Below are 27,308 nucleotides of genomic sequence, written 5' to 3'. Positions count from 1 at the left end.
CATCTCGCTGGGCAGCCCATTCCAACACCTAATCACCCTTTCTGTGAGGAAATTGCTCCTGAAGTACAACCTAAATTCCCACGTGCAGCTTAAGACTTTGTCCTCTCATCCTGTTACCTGGGAGAAGAAGCCAACCAGCCAACCCCCCCGGCTCCAGCCTCCTTTCAGGGAATTGTAGAGGGTGATAAAGCCCTTCCAAGACCCCTCTTCTCCAAGCTGAACACCCCCAGCTCCCTCAGCTGCTCCACATGGGACTTGTGCACAGACCCTTCACCACTCCACTGCCCTCATCGGGACTGCTCCAGCATCGCGCTGTCCTTCGCCCTGGCCCGAGCGCGGCTCCCTCAGCCCCAAGCCCAGGAGCGCGGGGGCGGGCGGCGCGTGGGGGATGCGCGAGCGGCGGCGGCGGATCCCGAGCGGGGCTGCGGCGGGGGGCGGGGGCGGCCGCCGCCATCGCCATCGGCACTGCCACCATGCTGAGCCGCAGCTCCTTCACCAGCCTGGTGGTGGGCGTGTTCGCCGTGTACGTGGCGCACACCTGCTGGGTCATGTACGGCATCGTCTACACGCGGCCCTGCCCGGCGGCGGCGGACGGCGCGGCCGGGGGATGCGTCTGGCCCTACTTGGCTCGGAGGCCCAAGCTCCAGGTGAGCGGGGCGGGCACGGCTCGGCCTCTCGGCACCGCCCTGCCCTCTGTCCCTGTCCGTGCCCCCTGACCCCGCTTGTCCCCGTGTCCCTGCTCCCGCCCTCTCGGCGGTGCTGGGCCTTGCGGAAAGCTCCCTTGGCTGGTGTCCTGGCGGGGGTTCGTGGTTTGTATTGATTTCGTGTGTCTGCTGTCACACACGTACTGGTTAGAGCAGCGTTGCGGAAGAAATGCTGGGCCTGTTTAGTCTAGGGAGGACTGGGAAGTCTTTATTAATTCATATAAATATCTCAGAGGATGGGTGCCAGGGGGATCGTGCCAGACTTCTAAGTGGTGCCTGGCGACAGGATGAGGAGTAATGGCCATAAACTAAAACACAAGAACTCCCACTTCAGTGTGAGGAAGAACTTGATTATGTTGAGGGTTGCAGAGTACTGGAGCAGGATGCCCCAGGAGGTGGAATCTCCCTGTCTGGAGACATTCCAAACCCATCTAAATGTGTTCCTGTGTTACGTGCTCTAGGTCACCCTGCCCTGGCAGGGGTGTTGGACAAGGTGATCTCCAGAGGTCCTTTCCAGTCCTGACAGAGACCCTTTCCTTCACTGACAGGATCTCTGGTTCTGTGAAATGGCTCCACTTCCTTCACCTTCCAAAACAGGTCATCCCATTAAAATGTATTTAGTGGCTGCTCCCAAAAGGAGCTGAAAGACTTTTTTTGACTACGCTATTTTCTTTCCCTCTGTGTAAAACCTTCTTGCAACTGGGAGAGTTAGTGAAGCTGGAGGACAGACCTGTACTCTAAAAGTAGAGATGCATAAATTTATTTCCATACTCTTAATTTCTCTGTGCTGTGTTTTGATTTCAGTTAAGCGTGTACACTACCACACGGTCAAGCATTGGTGCTGAAAGTAATATAGATCTCGTTTTGAATGTGGAGGATTTTGATATTGAGTCCAAATTTGAAAGGTAAGGATCTGGACCAGTAGTGTCCAAGGTATCAGAGTTCTTTGCTGAATTCTGAAGTGCACATCCTAACTAGGAGTTACAGGGATGGAAGTATGCATGAAGCCAAGGTAGATTTCACTATTGGTTAGCTTGGATCAGCGTGCTGTTCTCAGCCATATAGGCAAACATTTTGCAGAAGTTTGCCTTGCTCATAATAGTAAAATTTACTTTCCATTGAGAAAATCTAAAGGCAAATGTGCCTGGAAGTGCTTGAGACTTGCCTCTAATGACATGGCTAGGACACTGGCTACACGTTTTGTTTTGTTCTTAATTGCTGTGGCTTCAGACCTGGAACAGGACTTAGATGTCAAACCGTGTTCTCTGTTAATGTATTTTAGCAACGTGGTTTTCCATAACTATTTCTCTGCCAAAAATCACATGAGAAAACCTTATTTCCTGATAGTCTAGGGTTTGGGGATCTTCTGAAGGGATATTGGTGCCAAGACTGTGCCCTTATAGAAATTTTTTGGTAGAACACTGCACTCTGCATATGCCTCTGAACAGTAAAAATGACTGGAACTACTTGTTTTGTTCTTCAGATTTGCTGTTTCACTTTTGTTTTGTTTGTTTGTTTAAAATAATTGCCCCATTCTTGACTCTGTTATCATAGTCTCCAAGATTATTTCACTCTCTTCATTTTCTATGACTAAAGAACTTGTTGGTTAGAGTTTAGGCCATATTGAACTTCATCACTGACAGACCACATAAGAATTGCTTTACTGACAGTGTCTGCTAAGCCATTGAAAGTATTCAGAGCAGAATAAGCTGAGCTAGACTACAGGAATAGAGGAGGCATTATGCAAGGGTGCAAGTAGGATGATTTCTTGGCTAGTGCAAGGGGAGTGACTTCATGGTTTGGGGCTCCATTTTAGTGTTCTGTGCTTGGCATGCCATAACTGAGAAGATATTTTATTAATGCAAAGTGCATGGCAAAACTTTGTGATTTTCTTTTTAAACTTTGTATGGTGTATACAATCTGTGATGCATCTTCAGCACATGAAGGCTGGTTTTTTACAAGTGCTGTCATAATTTTGGCCCTGTGACCTACCAGTAGAGGAAAGCAACAAAAGAATTGATGATGCAGTCCTATGTTATCTAGGGTAATAAAGTAGGGAGTGAACAAAGGTTAAACTATCTTAATATAATAATAAATCTTTGGAAATGCATGTATTGAGATATGTATAAAAAATACCTCATCCAGCCTTGGAACCTGTTAGCCAGAAGTAATTGTGTCTGGTAATAGCTAAATATTTCAGCATGTGCTATGTCATCTCATAATATATTTATTTTGTATTTTAGGACAGTGAATGTCTCCGTACCAAAGAAAACCCGAAATAATGGCACATTATATGCATTTGTATTTCTTCACCATGCTGGCATTTTGCCGTGGCATGATGGTAAGCAGGTGCATATAGTAAGCCCTCTGACCACGTACATGGTCCCCAAACCAGAAGAGATTAATTTACTCACTGGTGAATCAGCCACACAGGTAGGTGTGTGTTCCATCTGTGGAAGAACATCTGCAAAATAAGTAATTTTAATTTTATAGACATTTTTGGTGTTAGTATCTGCTGTGCTTGCGTCTTTAAACTGAGGATGATAAAACTGAGGGGGAAAAAAATCAAAATCCTCTTCTTAATTATCTTGCTAATAGCAGACCACTCAGCAGAGCAGAGGCAGGGCTCTTTAAAATGCTGGCTAGTTATTTAAACACTATCCTAGTTAACAGTAATTGCTTCAAGGATTCATTGCTTTTGGTAGAAATACTGTATTGCTCTGTAACAGCATGGTGCTGCTTTCTATAGTGAATTGAATTCATCTGAAATAGTATGCTTTGCTGTTGTAAAATAGCAGAATAAGATATGGAGACAAACAAATAGTGTTTGGTTGATCATCCTTTTGACTGTTTTGAAGTAAAATCTGATTACTGTATAGTCCTGATTTCAAAGGGATTGCTAGTATCCACAATCCTAAGGTATGAAGGTTAATTAGATAAATATTCCTTCTTGATGAGCAAGATGTGAATGAATGCTGAAGTTTTTCAGTGTCGGATTGTGGTGGGCCTTTAAAATGCATTCTGTTGTATTTGAGCAAAATACTTGATCTGGTCAAAATGAAGGGCTTCTGGTTTATGATATAGTTAATGATTCCCTGGATTCTGTGAGTTAGATTATTACCTTGTTCAAAATTTTGTGGTGGTTAGCAGTATGTATTTTTATTCTTTTTTTAAAGCAAATTGAAGCAGAAAAGCAGCCCAATGCCCTGGATGAACCGGTCTCCCACTGGAGGTCAAGACTAACCTTAAATGTCATGGTGGAAGATTTTGTGTTTGATGGATCATCGCTCCCTGCTGATGTTCACCGTTACATGAAAATGTAAGTTGATGACTTAATTTTGTCAGATATGTTATTTATAAACTTATGTCACATTTCTTCAAAAATCTTCCGTGACCTTCTGTAGTATTTTATGTTTAAATGGGCATCTAGAGACAAGAGCAGATGTTCTTAATGCTTGCATTTTGGCAGTGACAAATTGCTGCTAAGATACTATGTACTAGAAAGCCTTATTGGAGATACCTGGTTCCTGAGAAGCTCAGAGTTTACAGTACTTTTTTGTGTGGAGTTACCGTAGTAAGGCAAAGCAGGACTACAAAACACAGGTAAAATGCTATAGCAGACCTCAGACCTGTTTGTTCTCCAGTTGTCTTTCTGGCCTTCAGAGCAATTGCCATCCCTTGACCCTTTGCAGTTTTCCTTCATCTGCAAGTTACTTTTACAAACTGTAAGTGTTGAAGCAGTATAGCTGATCTCCTAGGATATCTTTTTTTCTCCCTTTATAATTAGCTTTATTTTACTTTGACAGTGTGTGTTCCTATGTTACGTCATTTTCCTCGAGAAAATTGTAACAAAAGGGTTGGGTTTTTAGGCCTCTAGGTGCAGGCAGTAGCTTCTGCTCAGTTGGCTTCAGTCGCTTCCAGTATCAAGCATATAAGTGATGCTGTATAGGCTTGTGCTGCTGTATGTTGGTGCCTTTCTCTACAAGTACCCTCTTAAATCCAGAAGTAGTTGGTTAACCAGCACACCCCAGGGTTCTGGGATAGCTTTCCACCCAGAATAGGTAGAACCATAGCAAGAAGGGGTTGTTAGACTGTGGTTGATGGATAAGGAAGTTTTTTCTGGTTGATTTACATCAGTGCTGTTTAGTTATAGCATTATTCAGGAAAAGAGTTTTGATATGAAATAACCTGCTGCAATTTCAGTAAGAATAGCTTTAATCATAGTTATTACATAGAAATCAAATCACTTCAGTTAAATAATCAAGCACTATTTCTGAGCCTCAATTTAGTACTTTTCTGTGTTACTGTTGCACGTTGTGTGTTTAATATGCTGTCTCTTAGCATGCATAGAGACTTTTCTCTTTTGGCAACAGCTAAAGTTCAACCTTCAGGCTTTAGAAATCTCCATGATGCTACTCCGTAGATTTTTACTGAGAGCATCACAGTGTAGATAACTGCCTTTCAAGTGAAGACTTGAAGAATTTGTCTGTGTTACAGTATTGGGCTAAATACTTTCCCAAGATGCTAACAAAGCCAACTGCAAGTGGGTCATAATTCACTAAATAACTTTACAGGAACCAATTTGATAGAGGGCTTGAAGGCTAGGAAGTGTTTGTTTGATTCATGCAGGTTGGTGAGGTGGTATAGCAATCCAAATGAGAGCTTCTGTAGTTGGCAGAGAAGATTTCTGCTCCTTGTACATCCCTGCAGTAGTATCTGACCTTCTCATTTGTGCATCAGCCATCACATTCATGGTCCCATGTGGGCGAGAGCATGAGACTGATGTCCTGCCAGGCACTGATGAGTGAGGGAGACGGTAGAGGGGTGTCATGGTCTCAGTAGGAGGGGAATATTTAAAACAAAGGATACAAATATATGGCAGTAAACTTTTGCATATTTCTCTTCCAAAGACTTTTAAATGTCTCTTGGTCACACAAAAGCTTCACCATCATCCTAACCAATTTCATTTGTATTTTTATTTGCTTATTCTGTCTTTCTACAGAAGAGGGAAAACAAACAATATTTTTCAATACTGGTATCTTTCAATGAAAGATTGATTCTAGACTAGTGGCTAATTTCTTGCTGTGTGTTAAAAGACAATGTCTGAAAAGATGGTGGGAAATTTCTACATGGGTAGATTTGAAAGTGATGAATGAGTGCTAATTTGAATAAAAGTAGTTTTCTTTTTAGATCACTACAGTCATAAAATCCATGTTTAAACATCCTAGGGTTCAGTTGGGGAAGACAGTGCATTACCTTCCAATATTATTTATTGATCAGCTAAGCAACAGAGTGAAAGATTTGATGGTGAGTAATAGAATACCTTTAATTACATTTAATAGTTTTAACAGTAATCTTCAATGTTGTTTTAATTAAGATTTTCTCATAGGTTGTTTGCTGTAATGAAGAAGTATAAATGCACAAAAGGACTCAGTGATCGTTTATCTTAATGTGACCTACTGTGATAATTACAGAAGCTGGATCTGAGTTTTGAGACTTCTCTCTGGCAGAAGTATCTGTCAGTCACTGTCTTCTATTCCACCAATGATTTTTGGATTCCATTGCTTCTGCCTTTTGGATGGATATGGGGGACATCACTGTAGCACTGGCAGGACCAGTCTCCTCAGTAGTTTGACTCCCTAATATGAAGAAAGTTGTGTTAGCATCCCAGAGTAGATTCTCATACCTTCTAGGCATATTGGCAATATCCACAGCTGGTAGTGGAGCTACACTTGAGATAAGTCAGTAGCTATTCTCGTCTCCCCAAAATTCAAATGGGGTTAAATTTCTTGGTGCTGCTATCATGTTAGACTAAATTGAGCACCTGAAAGTTTGGTGTTAGAATACGTACAGTGATCTTGTGCACTCAAATAAATCAGGACTTTGAAACTTCAGTAATGGAATTACAGAAGGATGAAGTTGGATGAGATTCCTGAAGATTGCTAGTCCGAGGCCCCTTCTTAGAGTAGGATAATGTGGAGTGAGATTTTCAAGACCTTTCCCAGTTGAGTTTTGCTTATATCCAAGGACAGAGAGGCCACAGCCTCTATGGGCAACCTGCTTTAGTACTTAGTTACTCCAGCAGTAAAAAAAGAAAAAGGAATTTTCTGTGTTCAGTTTTTGTCCAAATTCTCATGTAGGAAACAAGCAGTTGCTTTGCTGCAGGTAGTCCTGTTCCTTTGATACATGGCAGTCCCAGGTATTTAATTCATGTTGATCTTAGCAGCTCTTAGTTAAGCCTTGCAGCTCTTTTCAGTTGCACTGACTGGAATTGGTAATTGATTTGAGTTACTGAGAACAGTCTTGGGGAATGTCTCAAAACTGTTAAATGAACACATCTGTATTATGCATCTTCTAGTTGGAAGCCTTTGTAGATGTAAACTCCCCATAGAACTTCAAAATTCTCTCCAATTCATTACTTTAGTTCAGTGAAAGGGTTTTGTTACTTAGTGTTCAGGAGAATCTTTACAAATTTGTGTCCCTTCCACCCCAGATTTGTACAGCAAAATAAACTCCTGAGCATTTGTTACAAGTCTTGACAACAGATTGTTTTGTCCAGTATTTTTTTAGATATGTATTTGTAATGTCTGCATTAGTGGTCATTGTCCTTTGGTTAAAGTTTTATCGCAGCTCATCCAGTCCAGTTCAGAACATTCATGTGAACTTTTAACTGGTCAAGTCATGTACCCTGTTTACAAATAAATTCAGCATTCTCATGTTGCTAATGACATTCCTGCAGTTGTCATGCATGCCACAGTTAATATTGTTGTAACTCACTGCCTTAGAAAGTCATTAAAGATCCTTGGAAGTGCTGCAAAGACTATTCCACTAAAACCTGCAAACTTCCCCGTCATCGCTGGCTTATGTGATGTCTCAGTAGTGACTAGCCAAACTGTTCTCAAGCCCTGCAGAAAGAATGATCTTGTAGTAAACATTCTGTGAGAGACTAAGTGGTTAAGTGAAGAGCAGGAAAGAATAAGGAGAGAAGGTGGTACAGCTTTTGTGGAGCCAGGTTAATATTTAACTGTAAATAGGGGCACAGACAGTATCTGTTTTCTATGCCTGACCTAAAATCATGGAGCTGAAGATGTTTTTTCCTGCTTGTGCTGGGCTGTGTAGATTGTCAACTGACTCTCATTTTCATCAAGATGTAGGTCTTCTGTGGTGAATACTGCAGTCTAGAGATTGTGTTTCTCGTGTTCTTACACGTGCTTAAATGCTGTGGTTTTGGGATTGCACAGAATTTAATAAAGAGATCATTTCAAAATTCATACCACTGAACTTATTGCAGTGTTTGCACACTGTTTTGTAGTATTGATTAAGTAGAGTGCTAGAAGTAATGATGCTCTGATGCCTTACTGCAAAAGTAGGTTGTATTGCAGGGATGTGGTCATTCCTAGCTTTCAAAGGCTTAGCAACCATCACACTCACATTGAGGTTGTGGGGCACCACTTGTGTGCTTTAAGTTGTTTGTTAAGGAAGAATTAATTCTTCTACTCTTAGCTTTATTTTAGTTTGTTTTTGGTGTTGGAGAATCTCTGTCTTCTGTTGCAATCCAGTTTCCTCCCTACACTACCCCTAATTCCTCCATAGTAATTCTTTGTCTTGGAGAGTGCATTTGCCACATGCTGCCTACCCAGGCATTTGCAAAATTTTTGTTTCTTGCCCATCCTCCACTGATAAAATTTCTTTTCCCTTTCTGCCGTAAATGTTAATGCCGTCTTTGTTAGACTGAGAAATTGAAATTAGACTAATTGAATTACGGGAATCCTTTGAAAAGGAGAAGCAGTGTGGCAGATGTTTATATGGTTTTTGGTATACCAAAACCTGTAGAATCTTGCCAGTGTTCTCTACAGTCACAGTGTGTAATCACACTTGATTTTTGTTCAATTCAGTTCAGAGATTCCCTGACACTGTTCTAGGTTCTCAAGCTTTTCTCCCTGCTGTATTCATAAAACTTTCTCAGTTTCCCTTCCTCTCCCTCATGTGCCTGCATGTTCTGCCCCTGTCTGAAAAGGTTACAGGGTCTTGGGAGGTTGGTGAAATTGAGATTTGTTTGTACTCACTGAAGGAAAGACTGAATGGGAGAATGAACGTAGCCCTCAGTTCACATGTGAGTGATAGGTGGGGAGCCTAAAACCATGTTCTGTGTCACAAGAATCAGGAGAAGCCCATTCACCTCAGTTAGATGTGAGCTAACTAATTACTGTAGAAACAGATGCAGTGTAGAGTAGCAGGTCTGATACGGGAATTATGATTGGGAGTAATTAGGAGCCTGGAGCAGCAGACCTTGAACTCTTGCAATGAGTGCCTGCCGATCTATCGTCCGGGGCTATCCCTGGAAATGTAAAACAGACTGCCTGAACTTGTTCTTAGGTACCTGCTGAGTATTCTAACATCTGAGAGGACAAGGAGGTTTTTGTGGTTTTTTTTAAACCTGTTTGAGAGGTGAACATGGGCAGCTGTCATGCAGAAGGAGCTGAGGCAATTTAAGACTTTTTTTTTCCTGCTTAATAAACACACAGATGATACAGTAGGATTAGCAGAGATTTATTTTGTGGGGTGCAGAAAGAAAGTTTTTGTGACACCCCAGATCCCAAAGTTACCTGACTTAGCTTTAGCTGTGGTGTTTTCATTAGGCTGAGCTAGTGGCATCATCTTGCTTCCCCACCCTTTCAATTTCTCTCAAAATCCACCTCAATGGAATAAATATCTGACTTTGGGATACAATTTGTTTGTTGGTTGGGTTTTTTGGGGTTTTTGTATAATATTCTAGTTTAGATAATCTTAGCATATACATTCAGAGAAGAACTGTCAAAAGAGTTATCTTAAGCACACGTTTCCCACTTTAAGCTGCCATCTCAGAGGCATTTGTATACAGGAACAGTAAGGTTGCTATAGGAACTTGAACAGAACAAACTGCTAATTTAACATTTCCTGGAAAAAACACAAAGACTTCAAGCATTGTATAGAAGTCTGAGATCTTATTCCCTTTAAAAAACAGAGTTCATAAAATTGTGTGATTAAAATTATAGTGTGATACAATCACTTTATTTAAAAAAAAATATGAATGGAAGTAATTGTTGACATTTTTCTGCTGTTAAAGATGAAACATGTCTTTTTGAAATGCAGGTTATAAATCGTTCAACAACAGAGCTACCTCTTACAGTGTCATATGACAAAATATCTCTTGGAAAACTCCGATTTTGGATCCACATGCAGGATGCTGTGTACTCCCTCCAGCAATTTGGTATGCTTACCTTTAATGACTTTAGGCTAAGAAACCACAACTAACCCTTTAATTTGTTTCTTTTATGCACATAGATGACACTTTTTTTTTTTTTTTTCTGGATAGCTGGTAAAGAGATTCAATGCTACAAATCTTGTGTTGTTTCACCTTAAGTTAAAATAAAAATACATGTTGACATGTGGTAGGTAACAAGAATACAGAGGTGAATTAACCATTTTTAAAATTAATTTTATTGGGAAAGTACTGTGTAAAAGCATTAGAGCACATGATCAAGAAGAGCATTTTCACCATGGGTTTCCCCTGTCATCCATGGAGCAGAAAATTTGGATCAGTGGTACATAGGCTTTGATGTTCATACTTTTACTTTTTACATATGCTTTATACTTTCGTGTAAAGTATACACAGCTGCTCAGTGTAGCCATATATCTGCAGTGAAATACAAGCAGGCCATACTGAGTAAAATCCAACTGCTTCTCCTTAATTCAGGCTAATGTGTGCTAAAGCTAGAAATATGTCTGCTAAACATAACTGTCTTGAAAGAATCAAGTAATTGCTTACTCAGAGTTTGTGTAGGGCATTTGTCCACCATCACCTCTCCATAATTTTTTGTGAGCCTCCTCAGAATTGAAATTTTCCTATTCCATGACTTGGTTGTCAAGTAATAGACACAGATATCAAGACTTCTCATCCCAAGAGTACTTCCTCTGCCTGGAAAAAAGGCCTGTGTAAGATGCTGTTTGTTCCCCCTACGTATGTAGATAGTGGGACATCAGGTTTGAAATTTTCCTTTTGGAATAATTCCTGGAGCAGTCAGATCAGTAACAAAACTCCAAAATCACTTGAGAATGGCCATGTACTTGCTGTGATGGCGAGTAACTTGGTGCTGCACTCAAGCACTATTGCCACGAACGCAGCATTGTGTATTTTCTGAGAACTGTGGACTTCAATCATAGCATTGCATTTATGGCCACGTTTCTCAGTGACTTCTGTTGTCCTTTACTGTGTAGTCGCCTTCTTATTTTTCAGCTTTTGATGTGAAGCTCAGTCCTACTGTGTATCAAACTAAAGTTCAGAGGCCAATTTGTAAAACCTTTTTTTTTACTTCCAGCTCAGGCCAGAATGATTTAATGTGTCTTCCCATTTGCCTGTCAGGGGTCAGCTTAGGTTGTAGTTACACAACATGTTAAAGGCTTGTTACTAAACACATTGTAATTACAGAAGTTAAAGGCTTGTAACTGATGGGTTTTGGGTTTGGGCAAGCCAAATAACTTGCCAAAATATAGGTAGATAAGGATTTCACCAATACAGCTTCCATCATGTTTTGGATTTATGATTCCTTAACAAAAGTTGTGCAGGTGACAAAAGATTCCTTTCATACTGGACTTGAGCATAAAAGCAATGAACTGTCAGGTACTTCTTGCACAGTGACTTGTTCTTTTTCATAGGGTTTTCAGAAAAGGATGCAGATGAAGTAAAAGGAATTTTTGTTGATACTAACTTGTACTTTCTGGCTTTGACATTCTTCGTAGCTGCATTCCATGTAAGTGGTTTTAGTTTTTAGGAAGTACATAATATGGGGGGAAAAAAAAGGGAGAGGTGTGTCTGACTTTCAGGTGTTCCATTTATCAAGAATTATTCTTGAAAACAGTAATTTCAGTAGAGCAGTGGAAGCATTATCTGATACAAAAGTCAGCTATATTTGCAATACAGAGTTAATATAAAGACATTAAATAAGGCAGAAATTGGAGATAATTATACAGAAATTAGCAGTCTTGACTGAAATATAAAACATGACCTTCATTATCACTTTTTTTACATTGTAGTTGAACTAAAGCCCTTAGAATTAATAGAATTAATTAAACATTGGTTTAAATTTTGTTGACTTCTCACAAGGTTTATCATTGCAGTGGCATCGGTGGGGCACCTGTACTGGGGTTTGAGTCTCTGACTTCTAATCCCTGTATAAATTCAGATCAGCTGATATTTTGTGAAATTGCTTCCAGAAATGTTCCTGTAAAGTGTAGAGCGCTCATGGTTATGTTTTGTTGTTGTTTGTCCCTTTTGTAGCATAGACTTAAATCTGAACCTTGATTTTAATGAACAATGTTTTTTAGACACTGGGAACATTTTTGTAATCTACAGATATACTTAACACGGTTCCCATGCTCTGTGAGAGATAAGAACTTGCCTGGAATGTTGTGTTTCTTTATACTTATATTGCACACAGTTAACTTGTTTGGAAAGCCTTAGACTTCCATTACATACTGATTTCATTTTTCCACTTTGTTTATCAGGGTGCAAAGTATCTGTATACTGGGAGAAGCTTTTCTGATACTTTTTTCTTTTGTGTATCATTTTCCCAAATAATTAAAAAATATCCCTCCTATAGACAAATAAACCCCATAAAAGCAACTGAAAATTTCATTAAAATCCACTGACCCAAGAATTTCTGGAATCTGTGTTCAATTTTTTTTAGACATTGAAGGCTTAAAGGAAATACCAAAACTACACTGAATGAAAATACTGAGGAAAATAAAAAAGCTTCCTACAAATAAATTGAATTCTAAAATGTCCTGGAAGTTTAGATAGCTTAGTGACAAAATACAGAAGAAACTTGACTTCCTGTATTGTAGGATTTTTTTTTCTAAAGTTTTTTATATTATCCAAATGTAAATTGACTGTCAATCCAATACAGAGCATTTTTAGTTTAGTTTACTATGCTTTTCCCTGATCTCTTGAGATGTGTGGTTCCTCAGGGTCCTCATTCTTTACCTTCTATGATGAGTTACCCTGTATTGGGGGTCTCTGCAAAATCTCTCTGACTTGCTTTACAGAACACTAATCTGTGGAGCATTGTAATGGTAATATTTGAAATTCATCCTGTCATTTTGCACTGCTTTTAGAACCTGGGCTTCTACAAAAACTTTTCTTTTTAGCTTTTATTTGTAAGTCTTAATTTTCATTTCTGAAGCTTCTAAAACAGGGGCTTTTTAATACCATGTTGAATGCATTGTTAACATTTTCAGTCTCTAATTAGTGTATGTTTCAAGCAAATGAGCATGTTTCTTCCTATTTGCAGCTTCTCTTTGATTTCCTTGCATTTAAAAATGACATCAGTTTTTGGAAGAAAAAGAGGAGCATGATTGGGATGTCTACAAAAGCAGGTATGGACTAGAATGCGTAAAGTGTTGTCTATGTGCTGTCTATTTTATGGTGTGTGTTTTCAGTCTTGCTTAAGGTGTCACTTTGTTGGTTTACAGAGATAGCAAAATGGTTTGTGTACAAAGAGACGGCTAATGGTATACACAGATGGTTCTAACTTTGTTAGTTCTTTGCTCAGGTATCACTTGGGTTTAAGCACTTGTGTCACTACTGAGGTTTGACTGTCATGGAGTTGGGAATTAGATTACTGTTGGGTCAGTCACCATGTTTTCCTTGCTGAAGGAACAGAGAAGTGCTCTGAGAAAAGAATGAAGACCAGAAAAAAGTCCTGTGGGTGGAGAGAATGTGCTTTCATGAGTAATGCTGTTGTGCAAGTCCCTTGTGTTCCTTGTAGATAACTACAGGTTCCAAAATATTTGTGGGTGGAAAGTGCTGTATTGTAATGCTCTTGCATGATGTGGGCTTCGATGTAAACAGGAGCAGTAGAGGCTCCTGGGGTGGGGGGAGGGAGAGAGCATGGGAGGAGTGACTTGATTTGTGTGTAGGAAAGATGAGAGAAACATGGTGATCTGACATCCTGCCAAGCCTTCCTAGAAACAGATGAAGGTTTTTCCAATAGCTTTTTTTCCAATTTTCATTATGAAGCAAAATTGTAAACCTGGAGTTTCTTGACCTCTGAGACTATCCCTAATTCTGCCATATTTACAGATGGATTAAAACACGTAAAGAATATCAATACCAGGGGTAAATAAAAGGCATTCTATGTTATGATGAACAACATATTTTTATCACATGGAGAATCCATGTATCATTTTTATGTGTGCATTTGTTTTTTTACAGCAATTGTACTGCTGTTGGCATGTGAATGCAAAAAACTTTATAAAAATTCAAAACAGTCCATGGAATTTCAGAAATAAGAGTCAATTGCCAGTTTGAAAACTCAGTAAAGTCACATTCAAAAGACTTAACATTTACAAACAATAAATGAATTTCAGATACGGACATTATATTATCTCACAGCCTTTCAGCTTCCTGGAGACAAGAATCATTAATGTAGTTCCTAATTGTACTCACATATTGCTGAATTGCTTCAGTACAGAAGTCTTCATTAAATGTTCCAATTTTCTTTCATCTCCTGTGATAAGGATTGCACGAAATGTTCTTGTTCTCTATTTGCCCAGAGATTCTGGCTGTTTCTAGGACTACTAGATATATCAAGATGTACACAGAAGAAATTCATACTTAAATTGTGTAAGACAGAATTGCACCAAATAGACTATCAGTCTTCTGTCATCTCAGCTGTTCATTTAAATATTAATAAGCCTTCCATTTTCATGTCTTCTGTCTAGTGCTTTGGAGGTGCTTTAGTACTGTGGTAATATTTCTTTTCCTTTTGGATGAACAAACAAGTTTATTGGTACTGATCCCAGCAGGCGTTGGTGCAGTGATTGAGGTGAGTTCTTAAAACTGTAGCACCAGATACCAGTATTTGTAGCAACATCCATAGTTTATAGTAGAAAACTAATGCTAAACTAGTTACTGGAAAATTCTACTGTAGCTTGCATGTCCTTGGCTTTCAGTGACAGAGGAGATGGTGTCCCTTGATCAAATAACTAAACTGGAAGTATCCATTTTTTCTGGGATGGGCCAGCTGATATTGCAGAAACCAAACACAGAGCGATGCTGAAGTTCCACTTATCACATCACCCAATAGGCCTCACTCCTGGCCAAGCAAGTATAACCATGTCAACAAGCCGGCGTTGGAAGCACTGTCAAAGAGCAGGCTGTGTGCCCAGACAGTGCCAGGACTGAGGTGATTGGGGAAGGAGGAAAAGGAGGAGACTGCTGCCTGTGTGCACGATTCCACAAGTCTGCATCTCTTTAGTGGGTTGCAGGTAGCACAGCTGTCTCAGAGTGACAGCAATCATACAGACAGTATGTCTCAGAGGAATTTGTCTGCTAGGAAGAACTTTTTCCCAACTTGGGCTTAACACATGTTTCTCATCCAGTGCTGATAGTAACATTGATTCTGTAAGAAATTATTTTCTCACTTGTACCACAGATAACAGTAAAAGATTGTCTTTACACTATTCCCCTTTTTTTTTGTCTGGAATATATGGTGGGGTGAGAAGAGAATATTGGTGCATCTAAAGTTAAACAAATTAACCTTGTCCACAAAAAAACTTCAGGGAGTTCAGCTCTCCTGGGGACCTGCATTGCCTGAGTTGTCACATCTGTATAGCAGTGTAGGTACATGAGTAAATTTTCAGGTGAACTGAAACTTTAGGTTTACATTGCAGTCAGGCTGTTACAGCTGTACAGTAAGTAACAAAGTAATTCAGCAGATTCACTGATTTTTGCTTGTAGTCCACTTCTGAAATGTAATGATGTTTTAAGTGCTAACTTAATCACTATTAGGAGTTCTGAGCCACCTTCATCAAAGGCACCTAAAAACTTGCTTGGCAGGTGACTACTGGAGTTTTCCGAATTCCTTACCTGGGGTTCATCTTGGTGCTAACCCCACTTAGACACTGCCATTCAGATGCCCTGGAATGACTACGTTACTTCACTTAAATTACATCACCTGATAAAGAGACTTAATAATGCAGGCTCACAACGTTGTACTTGTTTGATGATGTGGCATTTGGTTTGTGTAGGCACAGGCAGTGTGTGCTGCAGTCAGGCTGCTACTGCTTTATGCAATGGGGGGTTAAAATAGGTATTCTGGCATCTTGATTCTAATTATCTGAATCCTTCATAAGATGTCCCTTTGTATAATAATCTTTTATGTGCATTTTTTGGTTTTGCTAATCACAGCTCTGGAAGGTGAAGAAGGCCTTGAAAATGACAATCAGGTGGCAAGGTTTGAGACCCAGATTTCAGGTATGGTAGACACTGCCCTGTTAATGATTACACTCTTGAATCATCCATCTGTTTCCAGGTTACTGTGCAACTTGTCATCTAGGAAATTAAGAATTTTTTTTTTAATTATAAAAGTTTTCTGTGTACATCTGTCTATGAACGGCTTAATCCAATAGCAGGATGGGCATTTGCAAACCTGTTTCTTTCTTTGAGATCTTTAGAAGAAGCTGCTATTTCTATATATTTATGGTGCAAGAAACTTCAGAACTTCTCTGTCAGTTCTGCTAAATCTTTATTGGTGGGGCTTTGCTGCTGCCACTGTGTTGGAAAGGCACCCTTAAGTGACATCGTGTTTTGAAATAAGAAACTGGCTTTTTCATGAACCTGTGGGTGTAACTTCTCCATTGTGGAACCAACAGAAGATGTGGCATTTTCTGGGGACAGTGCACTCTTGGATGATTCTCTGGGTAAAACGAAGTGCTGAGATGGCAGAACATGCAGTGGCAAAGTGCAGTCTACACTGAAAGTGTATCTTGCTGGTAGAAAAAACACTTGTCTAATACCCAGTGTTTCTTCACAAGAAGTGCTGAGGTTTTGTGCTGCTTAAAGTCTCTGTCTGGAGTGACTGGTGGCTCTGCTTGTTCCTATGTCAAGGAAATGTGTTGAGGCAGGCAGAATTTCTGGACATGTGGAGATAATCCATAACAATGATAATCCATGACCTCTTCATGGTTATGGCTTTTCATAAATGCTTCCTGTATCTGACAAATTTCTAACTACTTGACTTTGATTTTACTTTGTGAATTCTGCTGTTTCAAACCTGGAAGTTTGGTAAAAAATAGGACGTTAAAGGTTAATCTTTTTGCTTACCCTATATTTAGTAGGCTGCCCAAGACAAATATATGACTCTCCTATATAGAAGCTTTTAAAAGCTTTGTTACCTGCTTAATGTAGAGAGTTGGAGAGCAAATGCTTTTCCCTGTGTACTGATGTGATTATGGCAAAAGCTTTGTTACCTGCTTAATGTAGAGAGTTGGAGAGCAAATGCTTTTTCCCCTGTGTTCTGATATGATTATGGTTTTCCTGTGTGTTGCAGTTTGGTGCATACAATGACTCTGAAAAGAAAACAGAGGAATACGATGCCCAGGTAAGAGAGAATCCTATGACTTGCGATCTCCAAAGTCTGTGTATGTCACCTGTTGATTGACTTGTTTTGCTTTTTTTTTCTACAAGTGTGTTTTCCACATCCTCACAGTTGTCAAGTGGATCATCATTGTGTAGATGATCAGACAGTGAAGATCCATTCTGATGATTAATGAAAGGAAACAGTGAAATAGTTCTTTTGGTTGTTGAATCTCGTTGAGGCATTGTGCTGAGAAGCATTACCACTCAAAAATTTCAAAGCTGATTATTTTTACTGAAGAAAAAGCTGATTATTTTTACTGAAAGCTGTTATTTTTAGTGAAGGAAAGTTCATGTGGTTCCTGATTTCTGAAAGGAGTTGAGCATAGGTGACAACATTGGTGTTAAGTAGGAAGCTACTTTTAGAGACTGATCTTTGCGCTGTCTCTTGGTGCCAATGCTCTGAGGTGATTGCTTGTCTGAATTGGGCTTTGGAATTTTCATCACCACCACTAGAAGTGGAAGCATAGTAGAAATTGTAGCAGACATGTGGGAATAGGAAAAGATTATCAGGAAAAAATTATATGGCTGTCTTCTTTTTGTGGCTATTTAATGCCATGAAAAATCTGTTCATATAGAATGTGAACTAACAAACTGTTTTTCTTGTCCATTAGGCTATGAAATACTTGTCTTATTTGCTCTATCCACTATGTATTGGAGGTGCAGGTTACTCCTTGCTGAATGTTAAATACAAAAGGTACTGTAACTCTATAAATTATCTCATCTGGAATCGAAGCATTCCCCATTTTTTCTACATGATTATGGAAATCGGTTGTTAGCTTGATGCATAGGCCAGGAACTGGAAACTTCCTTGTCCTGTCTATCCAAAGCTGAATACTATAGGGTTTTTTTAACATCCTGTAGGCAACAGGCTGTTGCATTTCACAGGTTACCTGATAATTACTTTAGCATAGAATTCAGTAGCTCGCATACATGTCAATCAGAAGAGGAGGAAGAAGGCTGCCATTGATGTTCAGAGGACCAGTTGGTGATAGGAGAGATGAAAGGAATTCAGTGGTTGAACCTGTCCAATAGCAAAAAGAAGCAAAAACCTTCACAAAATTACTTGGTTTGAACAAGAAGCTTCTCTGTTCCTAGATATGATAGCTATGATGGCAAGCAAGCAAAAGCATTTTCTAGAAAGGGCTCTTTATTCCTTTACAGCCATTAACTTCCTGCAACATAGTAATACTTCAGCAAGAGCTGGACACTCAATATTTCATGAACAAATGAAACCTTTGTCACCTTTTACTCAAAGTAGCTGTTTCATTTTGTGTTGGAGAGATGCAAGCAAGTGTGCAGCCGTGAGACTTTGTTGTAGGAAAATCCTGCAAACACAAGCATGGTGCAGCCATGTAGGCATTTTTGACAGTCCTTAGGCCCAGATGGAATGGGAGAAAAAAAGCAGTAGTAGTTTTTCCTAATGTTATTTTAAGCTGTTGCTGCATACATGAGGTGTAACACTCATGCTAGAAACTGGGGCAATTTCTGGGCTATTAGAAAAACATTTTTTTTCAAAAGGTTTTGTCTTAGTAAGCAGCTAAAAAATATGCAGCATTTTAAAATTCTGCTTTTCTGATAAAATTCTTGAATTTATTTAGTATTTCCAAATGCTATATTTCAGGTATTTTATGAGCTGCAGCTTAAGGAAGCGAAAACAATTCATATAATAGAATTCCTGCCATTGTTAAATCAGTAAGGAAACGTGCCAGAACAAATAATCTTAGCAGTGGATTATGCTTTAATCTTGGAGGCGTTTTCTTATTCGTTCTTTAAATGCTTGTGGGTTACAGAAATGCTGGTACAACTGTAAGGTTGCTATTAATGTGTCAGTAGCACAGCAGTGCAAGTTTAATTTTAAATTACGTAACCAGAGCGTGACAGTTATTAGCTGTTCTCAGGATTGCAAGCAGAAGTATGAGATTCTATCATTGTCTGCAGCCCTACCATTATTTTGTTAAGATTGTGCTCCATTGAACACCTGGGAAGGTTATTAGATGTAAGGAGGGGAAAATCTAGATTCCTTGTATTTCCCTGGTTTTTTTTAAGTACCTGTTGTTGTGGTTTGCACTGAATGGTACTTGTTTGAAACTTGCTAAGTCCTTACTGTGCCGTATTAAGTGACTCTTTGATATTTAGGATACCGTGTTATCTTCGCAGGCCTTAATACAGTCAGGATTCAGTGAGCAGTATTACACACACAGTGCCCATATCTCGTATCTGTTTTCTGATTATCAACACAGACATCTTCAAATGGTGTGTAAAAGTATAAAAACAGGTGATAAATCTGTCAAAACTTCTTGTATGGACTGATAAGTAGCTGTTGCTTAAAGTACCTTCTCTGGAGACCCTTCTAGGAGGGAAGATGTGAGGTATTTAGTTCTTGCATGGAGTAATTTATAGCACAGCTATTTCTTGGGAGTAGTCATGTGATGTACAGTAGTGTATAGAATGTGTTATAATTAAATATAATTGTTCTCTCTTTCTTTGTAGCTGGTACTCCTGGTTGATTAACAGTTTTGTCAATGGTGAGTGCCTTCTGTTCTCTTTTCTATACATACTTTTTCAGATGAAGGCCAGGACTCAAAAGAATATTAACTGCTGTCATTTGGATCAGTGTAATACAGATCAATAACTTATTACTAAATTATCACAGTGATTGAAAAAGGGAGAAGAATCAACCCAAAGTGAATCAACCCAAAAGAATTAGATGCATCTTCATTCTTCAGAAAAAAATTAGTAAATTTACTAATTATGGAAGTACAGTCATGTGATTAACGTATGTGCATTTGTTTGTTCTCCATATTTCATCTTCAGGAGTGTATGCTTTTGGATTCCTGTTTATGCTGCCCCAACTATTTGTAAACTACAAGGTAAGATTGAAAAGTGATGAAGGTCTACTTTTCTAGTCTCTTCCTCCAGACTTTATTACAATTTGATATTTTTTATTTCTAGATGAAATCTGTTGCACACTTACCATGGAAGGCTTTCACATACAAAGTAAGTAAAGCTCTAATTTAAAGTTGTGTGCAGTCATTTTGAAAATTACTTTCTGTAAGAAACAGCCTAATAGCTTAAGGATGGCAGTACTTTTTTGTTTTAAGAACTAAACTTGTTTGCAACTGTCCTTAAAATAAAAAACCACACTGATTTTCATTTTTCATAATGACTTCCATATGATGAGAATACTTGCATCCTAGTTTATATGATAATACTGCTTTTTGTACTGTCAGATGTCTTGCATGAGTGCAGATAAATTTATCAGTCTCAGTTAAACGTGTTAATTTAAGAAGGTGTCAGTGCATCGCTGACAAGGGATAGTTCCCAAGAAACAGTTAGGAATGTTAGAAGACCTTATTTTGGCAGGTTCCAGGAACTACCAGAGGCTGAATAATGTACACACTGTTCTGTGCCAGGGTGGTAATTGTGAGCTTCTGGGAAAATGTGAGGGGGGTTGTTCCATGGGGGGAGAGGGGCTGCACTGTGGTGTCCCCACTGCCTAGGCTGCCCTGGTAGGGCAGCGCAGTGCTGCAGTCAAGCTCAATAGCAGACCTTGGAGGGGAAGGTGAGTTTATTTAAAACCAAAATCAGCTCATTAACCCTTTGATAGCTGCATATCCACAAGCACCCACTTGAGTGTCCAAGTGGTTTGTGTAGTATCCAAACACCAAGATGATAGACCCAAGTATCCCAGCTGGCTATCACATGTGCTGATATGGATAACAAGGGACACCCACTGTTGAGTTCCCACATTTCCTATGTTCTCCCTCAATTAGCAATTCTATGCTAGTTTTGTTCATACCCCTAAAGAGCTGATAGTGTTTTGGCTATCATTTCCCACCAATCCTAGTCATTACGGTTTTTGTACTGTGCTTTGTTTTCCTGATCTTTATGTCCTGAGAAACCCTGGCTGGATGTGCTGGCATCATCAAGGCCCTGATGCCATTACCATGTACCCTTTTTGCTTGTGCTTCCACTCATAAATGCTTTCATTCTTCCTTTGTGCTGATGTATTACAACTATCCAGAACATCTGTACTTTAAAAGGAACAGTGTTAAAAACTGCTCAAGAAATGGTGTCCAGTTCTGAACAGAAGATATGGGACAAAAGAAATAAAACATATACATCTAAAGAGTCTACAAAGGCATTTCTATGAGCCTATAGCAATTGTCCAACTTTCTGCTGCCTTACTGTTTTTAAGGAAACAGGGTGCATCTAGGAAAACAGATTGAAATGTAGCTGGTAGCAGAATAGCAACTAAGCAGTGGTTGATGTGGAAATAGAGACAAATATAACAATAAACACAGTATTTCAGGCATATACTAGGCAAATCAGCATGTTTCTTAAGAGGAGGAAGCAAAAGGTATATTAGTGAAATAATTTCACAATTTTACTTCACCAAAGAAAATAACTGAGCAGCTACATCAGCAGTTAAATAAACAACAGAGGGAGATTATTCAAGCAAATAACCTTTAAATCAGTACAACCTTGCTGAACAGCCTTTTACAAAGTGTTTATAGTTCCTGTTTAGATGCCATAGGCTACCCACTAAAAAGTCTTGTGTGTGTGGAGAAAGAAGTCTGGTTTTGTTTTCAATTATGTTTAATTTAGACAGCTTTGGAGGGAGTATTTTACTTTTTTAATGGATATTTAAAGTTGCTTGCTCTCTTCTTCACTTGAAGTGGAAAGAAGAGTCTGAGGGCTCACCTGTGACCATTGTTTTAGAGAGCTTTGTTGTATTTTTTCCTTAATTTGAACTCTGTCTTTCCAGTTTCTGTGGCTTTTATGTTCCTTTGTTAATAAAGAGTACCTTCAAGTGAGGTGATCTCAAATGAAAATTATCCAGTCTAAACACTATCAAATGGGCTGCCTTCATGCATTCACTTGCAGTGCCTTATGAAGACTGCCTGTGTGCCTGAAGGATGGAGCATTTAGCTTTTTCTTCCCATTATTATTGTAGGATCACTCACTCGGTTATTGACTTGGAAAGGCTGTCTTTTCCAGCTCCAAGGTTTTTATTTTTGTTCCATGACAAACCTTTGCACAGGCTTAAGGAGTGCCAGTCATATTTCTCATTCACTTCAGATTGACGGATTTGTTTTGACCTGACAGAAAGAGCTCTCCTGTTGTAACTAATCTCTAACAGGAGAGAGAACTCTCTCCTGTCCAGCACCCCCATATTCTGCTGGTATTTTCTTCCATCATATAAACATTGGTTCATTTTGTAGCCTGAGTTTTGTGCTTACATCACTTGCACCCTTCTTAGGGTATGGATTAGCATACAGCTTGCTAAACTGAAAGGAGCCATGTTACTGACTCAGTTTATTAACCTAGCAATGAATATTCTTTGCTGGGTTTGTTTCCTGATGTTTTTAGTGAGTTGAAACAGTTTACTGCAGCATGAGTACTAGAGCTGATGCACTGTAAGAGTTGATCTGTACAGCCTCCCTGTAGCCAAGAGCCAGATCCAGAGGAGTTGCCTTTTGGTTAAATTACTTTTCATTTTTCCTGCAGAAATGAAGCATATAGTACACCTAGTTAATTGGAAATGGTGTGGAAAATTATCCATCCCTTATTCAAGACATGGTTACTTCCAGGAAAGCACTGAAAATACTTTAAAGTCTTTCCAAGGCTATTAAGTTAATATTCTTAAAAGCAATAAATTAACGAAATTTTACACTAATTTCTACAGAAAACGAAAGTGAAGTGACATTTTGTACGTCTTGTCATTTGAGTAATGAATGAACAAAAATCTGGGGGTTTTTCCAGTTCCTTTTGAAGTTTTCTCTGAAATTGAGTCTGTGTTTTTCCCCTCCCATGACAGTACTCTCACTTACCTGAAACAGTCTTACTTCCTTTTTACTTGTAAATTCTGGTCTGTAGTAGACAGTATGTCTTCATAAAAAGAAGGCATTTTAAAGTTTGCATTAATTGGTTTTGCAGCATAACCTTTAAATGTTGTTACAAATATGGAGGAAGTCTGTGTTCCCACAGAAAAATATAAAAAAGTTTCTAACTTCGTATGACTGATGACTTCCTTTCTTTACAGCCAACTGAAGTGTACTTTTCTTTTATTTTTAGGCATTCAACACCTTTATTGATGATATATTTGCTTTTATCATCACTATGCCAACATCTCATAGGCTGGCATGCTTTAGAGATGATGTTGTGTTCCTGGTCTATCTCTACCAAAGATGGTATGACTTCCTTTAATATTTGTTACAGTTTTTACAATGCTATAGATGGTTGCAGTCTTGTTGCTATAAAGAGCTATAGATTGGGATAGATTTGGAGCAGAAGTTTTATACTATAATAATGTATAATATAGAGTGGTCTGGATAATGTTAGTTATGTATATGCCTAGTGAAGGGAATGGTGAGCAGGGCACCCTGTAAAGGAGATCTCAATACAAATAAGAGGAGCAAAACCATTTTCCCATAACTGACAGTAATCCTGGACATGATACAGAGTAGTCAAAAAATTCCTCTTCTTACAGTGCTCAGAATTTTTGTCAGTTACCCCTTTTCGCTCCATCCTTCTTTTCACCAAATTTGGAAGTCGCAAATCCTCCCATCCCCCAAAAAAAAAACACAAAAGAAAAACCAGGCAAAAACTACAAAAAAAAAAAAAAAATCAAATATGAGACATAAATACCTGAAGTTGGGGAAAGGAGAGAAATTCCTAAGGTTGTATTCACCTTAGCAGTACTGGGCTTCTAACCCTTGCTGAGTGCCACATCTCCATATGTTCTCCAAGGTGCTCTGCAGGGCAGTAGTGAAGGGTGTTGTGTGATGGGAGACTGCCCTGCTCTGCCTTTCTCTTTACCTGGTTTGCAAAAACAAGTTATCAGGTTCTCTTGTAAGTTGAGTATCTGTTGAGTTTCAGATGCTTTGAGTAACTAAAATCAGACAGGGAAGAAAGCTATATGCACTACTTATGAAATACTGTTCATAGTGAAGTTACAGAAAGTGTATTTTTATTCCCCAAGAATAAGCATTTTTGTTTATTGTTATTATTGTAGAAATTAAGTGGTCAGCAGTTTCTGATAGGGGCTGGGCACTGGTTTCAAGTTTGAGAGGTGTCCTGGATTGCTTAAGAAAAAACTCCAGCCAAGCTTTAAGAGCGCTAATACATCTCTTAAGAGGTTCTGTTAAGAGACAACTGGTTGAGTCATATTGTGAAAAAGCTGATATGTCTGTACAAATTTTTAAAGATGTTGGGTTTTGCCACAAATGGGAATAGAGAATATGATGACAAAGAAATTAACTTTTAAAATTAAGCATCACAGAGCTACTTAATTCCTTCAGATAGGAGGCTGTAATATAACTAAAGAATTGGTTTTTTTTTCTACCAGGCTTTATCCTGTGGATAAGAGCAGAGTAAATGAGTATGGAGAATCTTATGAAGAAAAGTTAAAAAAAAAAAGCTCATAGAGAATAACTAAGAACTGAAGAAGATTCTGACCCCTGGACTCTTCCTTGCTTTGTGTATTACCTAGTCTTAAGGAAGGAAAAACTTATTTAATAAGAGTATTTTTAAAGCTTATGACAGAACTACATGGACAATACATCTTCTATATTGCCAAAATCTAGTTTTGATACCCTCCTCTTTCAAGACCCTCTTCGTCCTCATAAGGCCTACAGTCTGCCAGATGACATTATATAAACTTCCTGCATTTCAGATTCTCTTCAGTGAAAATCTAAGCATCCTGAGCATTGTAATTAAGATCCAAATCTGTGTTTTTAAGACAACTCATGAACTGAAACTGTGGTGCCTGTGCCACTAGGCTATGAAAACTGAAAATACAAGACACTGTGTTACAGCAGAATCAAGGATTATTGCCAAACTGGGGGCTGTCAAAAATAAAAGGTATAATATTGGATTATATTCTACTTACAAATCATTCTAATTTGATAATGGAGATAATGGAAATTGTAGAAATTGTGAATTCCTAGCTAAAAAAATATATTGTTGGAAATATAGGATAAGGTAGATGGCGTTGTTAAACTTCAAATTCTGCCGTGTTCTTGGTCTACAATATGGCAGAGGGTTTCAGTTTTCTTAAAGTGAATGAAGGTGTGAAAAAACTGTAACATGATTTCTTTCAATATGTATGTGAGTTTATAGAAATCCTTCTGCATTGTTGACAAACCTGATTTCTTGGCATAGCAGGTATTCATGTAATGCAAATCATTGTTACGTGCTGGGAAAGTCTCTTAACACTTCTTAAATTCTTCATCATGTGGTACCACAGTGACCTACTAGGCCAATTCTGTCATGTTTCAAAGGGAATAATTCCTCAGTCTTTTCCTCTTCCCTCCCTGCCCCATCCTATTTTTTAGATGAAACACACATCATTCCAATAGAATTATTTTGCACAAGTACAAATTCAACAAAGTACATTATACAGAGGAAAAAAAATAACCTGGTAAAGAACAATCCATACCTTTCAAATTAAAATCTATATTCCATGGGAATGAAATTCATTAAGGGAGGTATTTTGATTTCTCTCAAATTTGTAAAAAATTATTAGGTTGAATTATTATACCAAAATCAAAACTACACAGCTATATCTAGAAACCACTTATAAAAATGGTTGGAAAAAATTAAATTTAACATCTTCAAAGATTTTTAAAAGCAAGTTTCTCAGTAACAGTAAGGGAAATAGAGTGCATTCCTTTCAGCATCAAATAAAACACAATTTTAAAAATCCAAAAGGCAGAATTCTAGTTTCCAGTTCTAGTTTTGCTTTGGTCAGTAAGTTTACAAATAAACCATAATGACTCTTAAGTTTATTAAATTGCATGCTGTTTGTGCAAGGCTGTTTAACCTCAATTTGTCATGAATTGAAAATATTCATACAGGTCAGCTCCTGTGGTCTGTAACTGTGAAGTGGATTTTATCCAGTTCTGGTACTGCAAAACTTAGTCCTAAAAAGATAAAGAAGTTTGCCTGCTTGTTGTGTTTTGCTACAGACTACAGCCTTTCCTGTACTGAAGTCCTCCTTACACACTGCTGGCAATGGAAAGGAGTCTTGAAGTGAATATTTATCTCCTGTTAATGTTGAAGTCTCTTTATGCTGTTAATTGTAACTACAGATTACTGACTTTACCATTAAACACACCTAAGTAAGTCTATGCAAAGCTGGGGCTGCATTTGCTGTATCTTGTACCTGTTTTGAATTTGTTTGGAATGAGCTCTTTACTGTTAAGCAAACTAATGTTTCACATTAAGTTAAATGTGTGTGAAAAGTTTTCCTGATATAAAGAATGCATATAGCACGTTCCCTTTTTGTGCCATTTCAAAACAACCAGGTCATTGGTTCTTGTAGAGTAGCTTCTCAAAGTCCAGAATACTGTATTTGGGTATTTCTGATGTTTCATTGCTCATTTTTGTACACAGCTGTTGAAAAATTTCTCTTGCACCTTTACATACTGTGAGTTTCCTGGTCTTCTGTCTTGCATTTCTTGACACTGACCTCATGATATTCTATACAATAGTCATAAAGCATATAAAATTAGAACATTTTAAGTCTTTAAGATAAGCAAGACTTTCCTGTTCAAGTCATTGTTTTATGCATTCCATTTCCAAATAAAAGACTTGGCATACAGGATAAAGAGTTACCTTTTGTTACTGGAAAGAAAGGTGGTAAAAAACCTATAAGTAGTAACTTTGGAGATACAGAATTATATATTAACTGATTATATATTAACTAATTATATATTAACTTTCTAGTTGTGGTAATGACATCAGCTAAAAATGTGGTTCTGCATATGAACCAGCTCATGCTGGATAATTAATATTTTAGAATCTGTTTTAGTGTCCAAGAGTAACTCAAAAACTTCCTCACTTCTAATGGGATTTACTGTTGTAAGCAACTAGGTGACCATCTCACATTCTCATCTTCATTAGGCTTGTAATGGCTTTGGAAATTACAAGATTACTGTGATTTGGGGTTGAAGCTGTTTTAGAATCAATTGAGAAAACTATCATATGCTTCTGGAAGCTGCTCTTACCCAGGATTTAGCACTGCAGTCTGATTCTCTAAGGACATAAGTGACAAAAGGCAGCTGACTGGACTCTGGGTGGCCCGTGGTGCAATGCCTCCAATCTGTGACAGAGACTCTGCTCCATTCCTGCACAGCACT

The 27,308-nt window shown here is 38.5% G+C and overlaps 1 protein-coding gene across 1 annotated transcript; it reads left to right on the top strand.

Moving 5' to 3' along the window:
* Positions 1–366: 366 nt before the first annotated feature.
* CLPTM1L (CLPTM1 like) lies at positions 367–26,770 on the top strand. Its single transcript, XM_041408123.1, has 17 exons — positions 367–647; positions 1,509–1,609; positions 2,948–3,137; positions 3,881–4,023; positions 5,933–6,011; positions 9,837–9,954; positions 11,400–11,494; positions 13,034–13,118; positions 14,466–14,569; positions 15,934–15,999; positions 17,075–17,125; positions 17,775–17,857; positions 19,654–19,688; positions 19,978–20,033; positions 20,116–20,160; positions 23,242–23,357; positions 24,515–26,770. Exons 1-17 carry the CDS (start codon positions 474–476, stop codon positions 24,591–24,593), a joined length of 1,620 nt encoding a protein of 539 aa, XP_041264057.1. The 5' UTR covers positions 367–473; the 3' UTR covers positions 24,594–26,770.
* The last annotated feature ends 538 nt before the right edge of the window (positions 26,771–27,308 follow it).

The sequence above is a fragment of the Onychostruthus taczanowskii genome, unplaced genomic scaffold (genome assembly GCF_017590055.1).
Source record: "Onychostruthus taczanowskii isolate IOZ18803 unplaced genomic scaffold, ASM1759005v1 scaffold29, whole genome shotgun sequence".
NCBI lineage: Eukaryota > Metazoa > Chordata > Aves > Passeriformes > Passeridae > Onychostruthus > Onychostruthus taczanowskii.
Note: the sequence above shows the minus strand (reverse complement) of the source record. Positions and strands in the feature narration are given on the sequence as shown.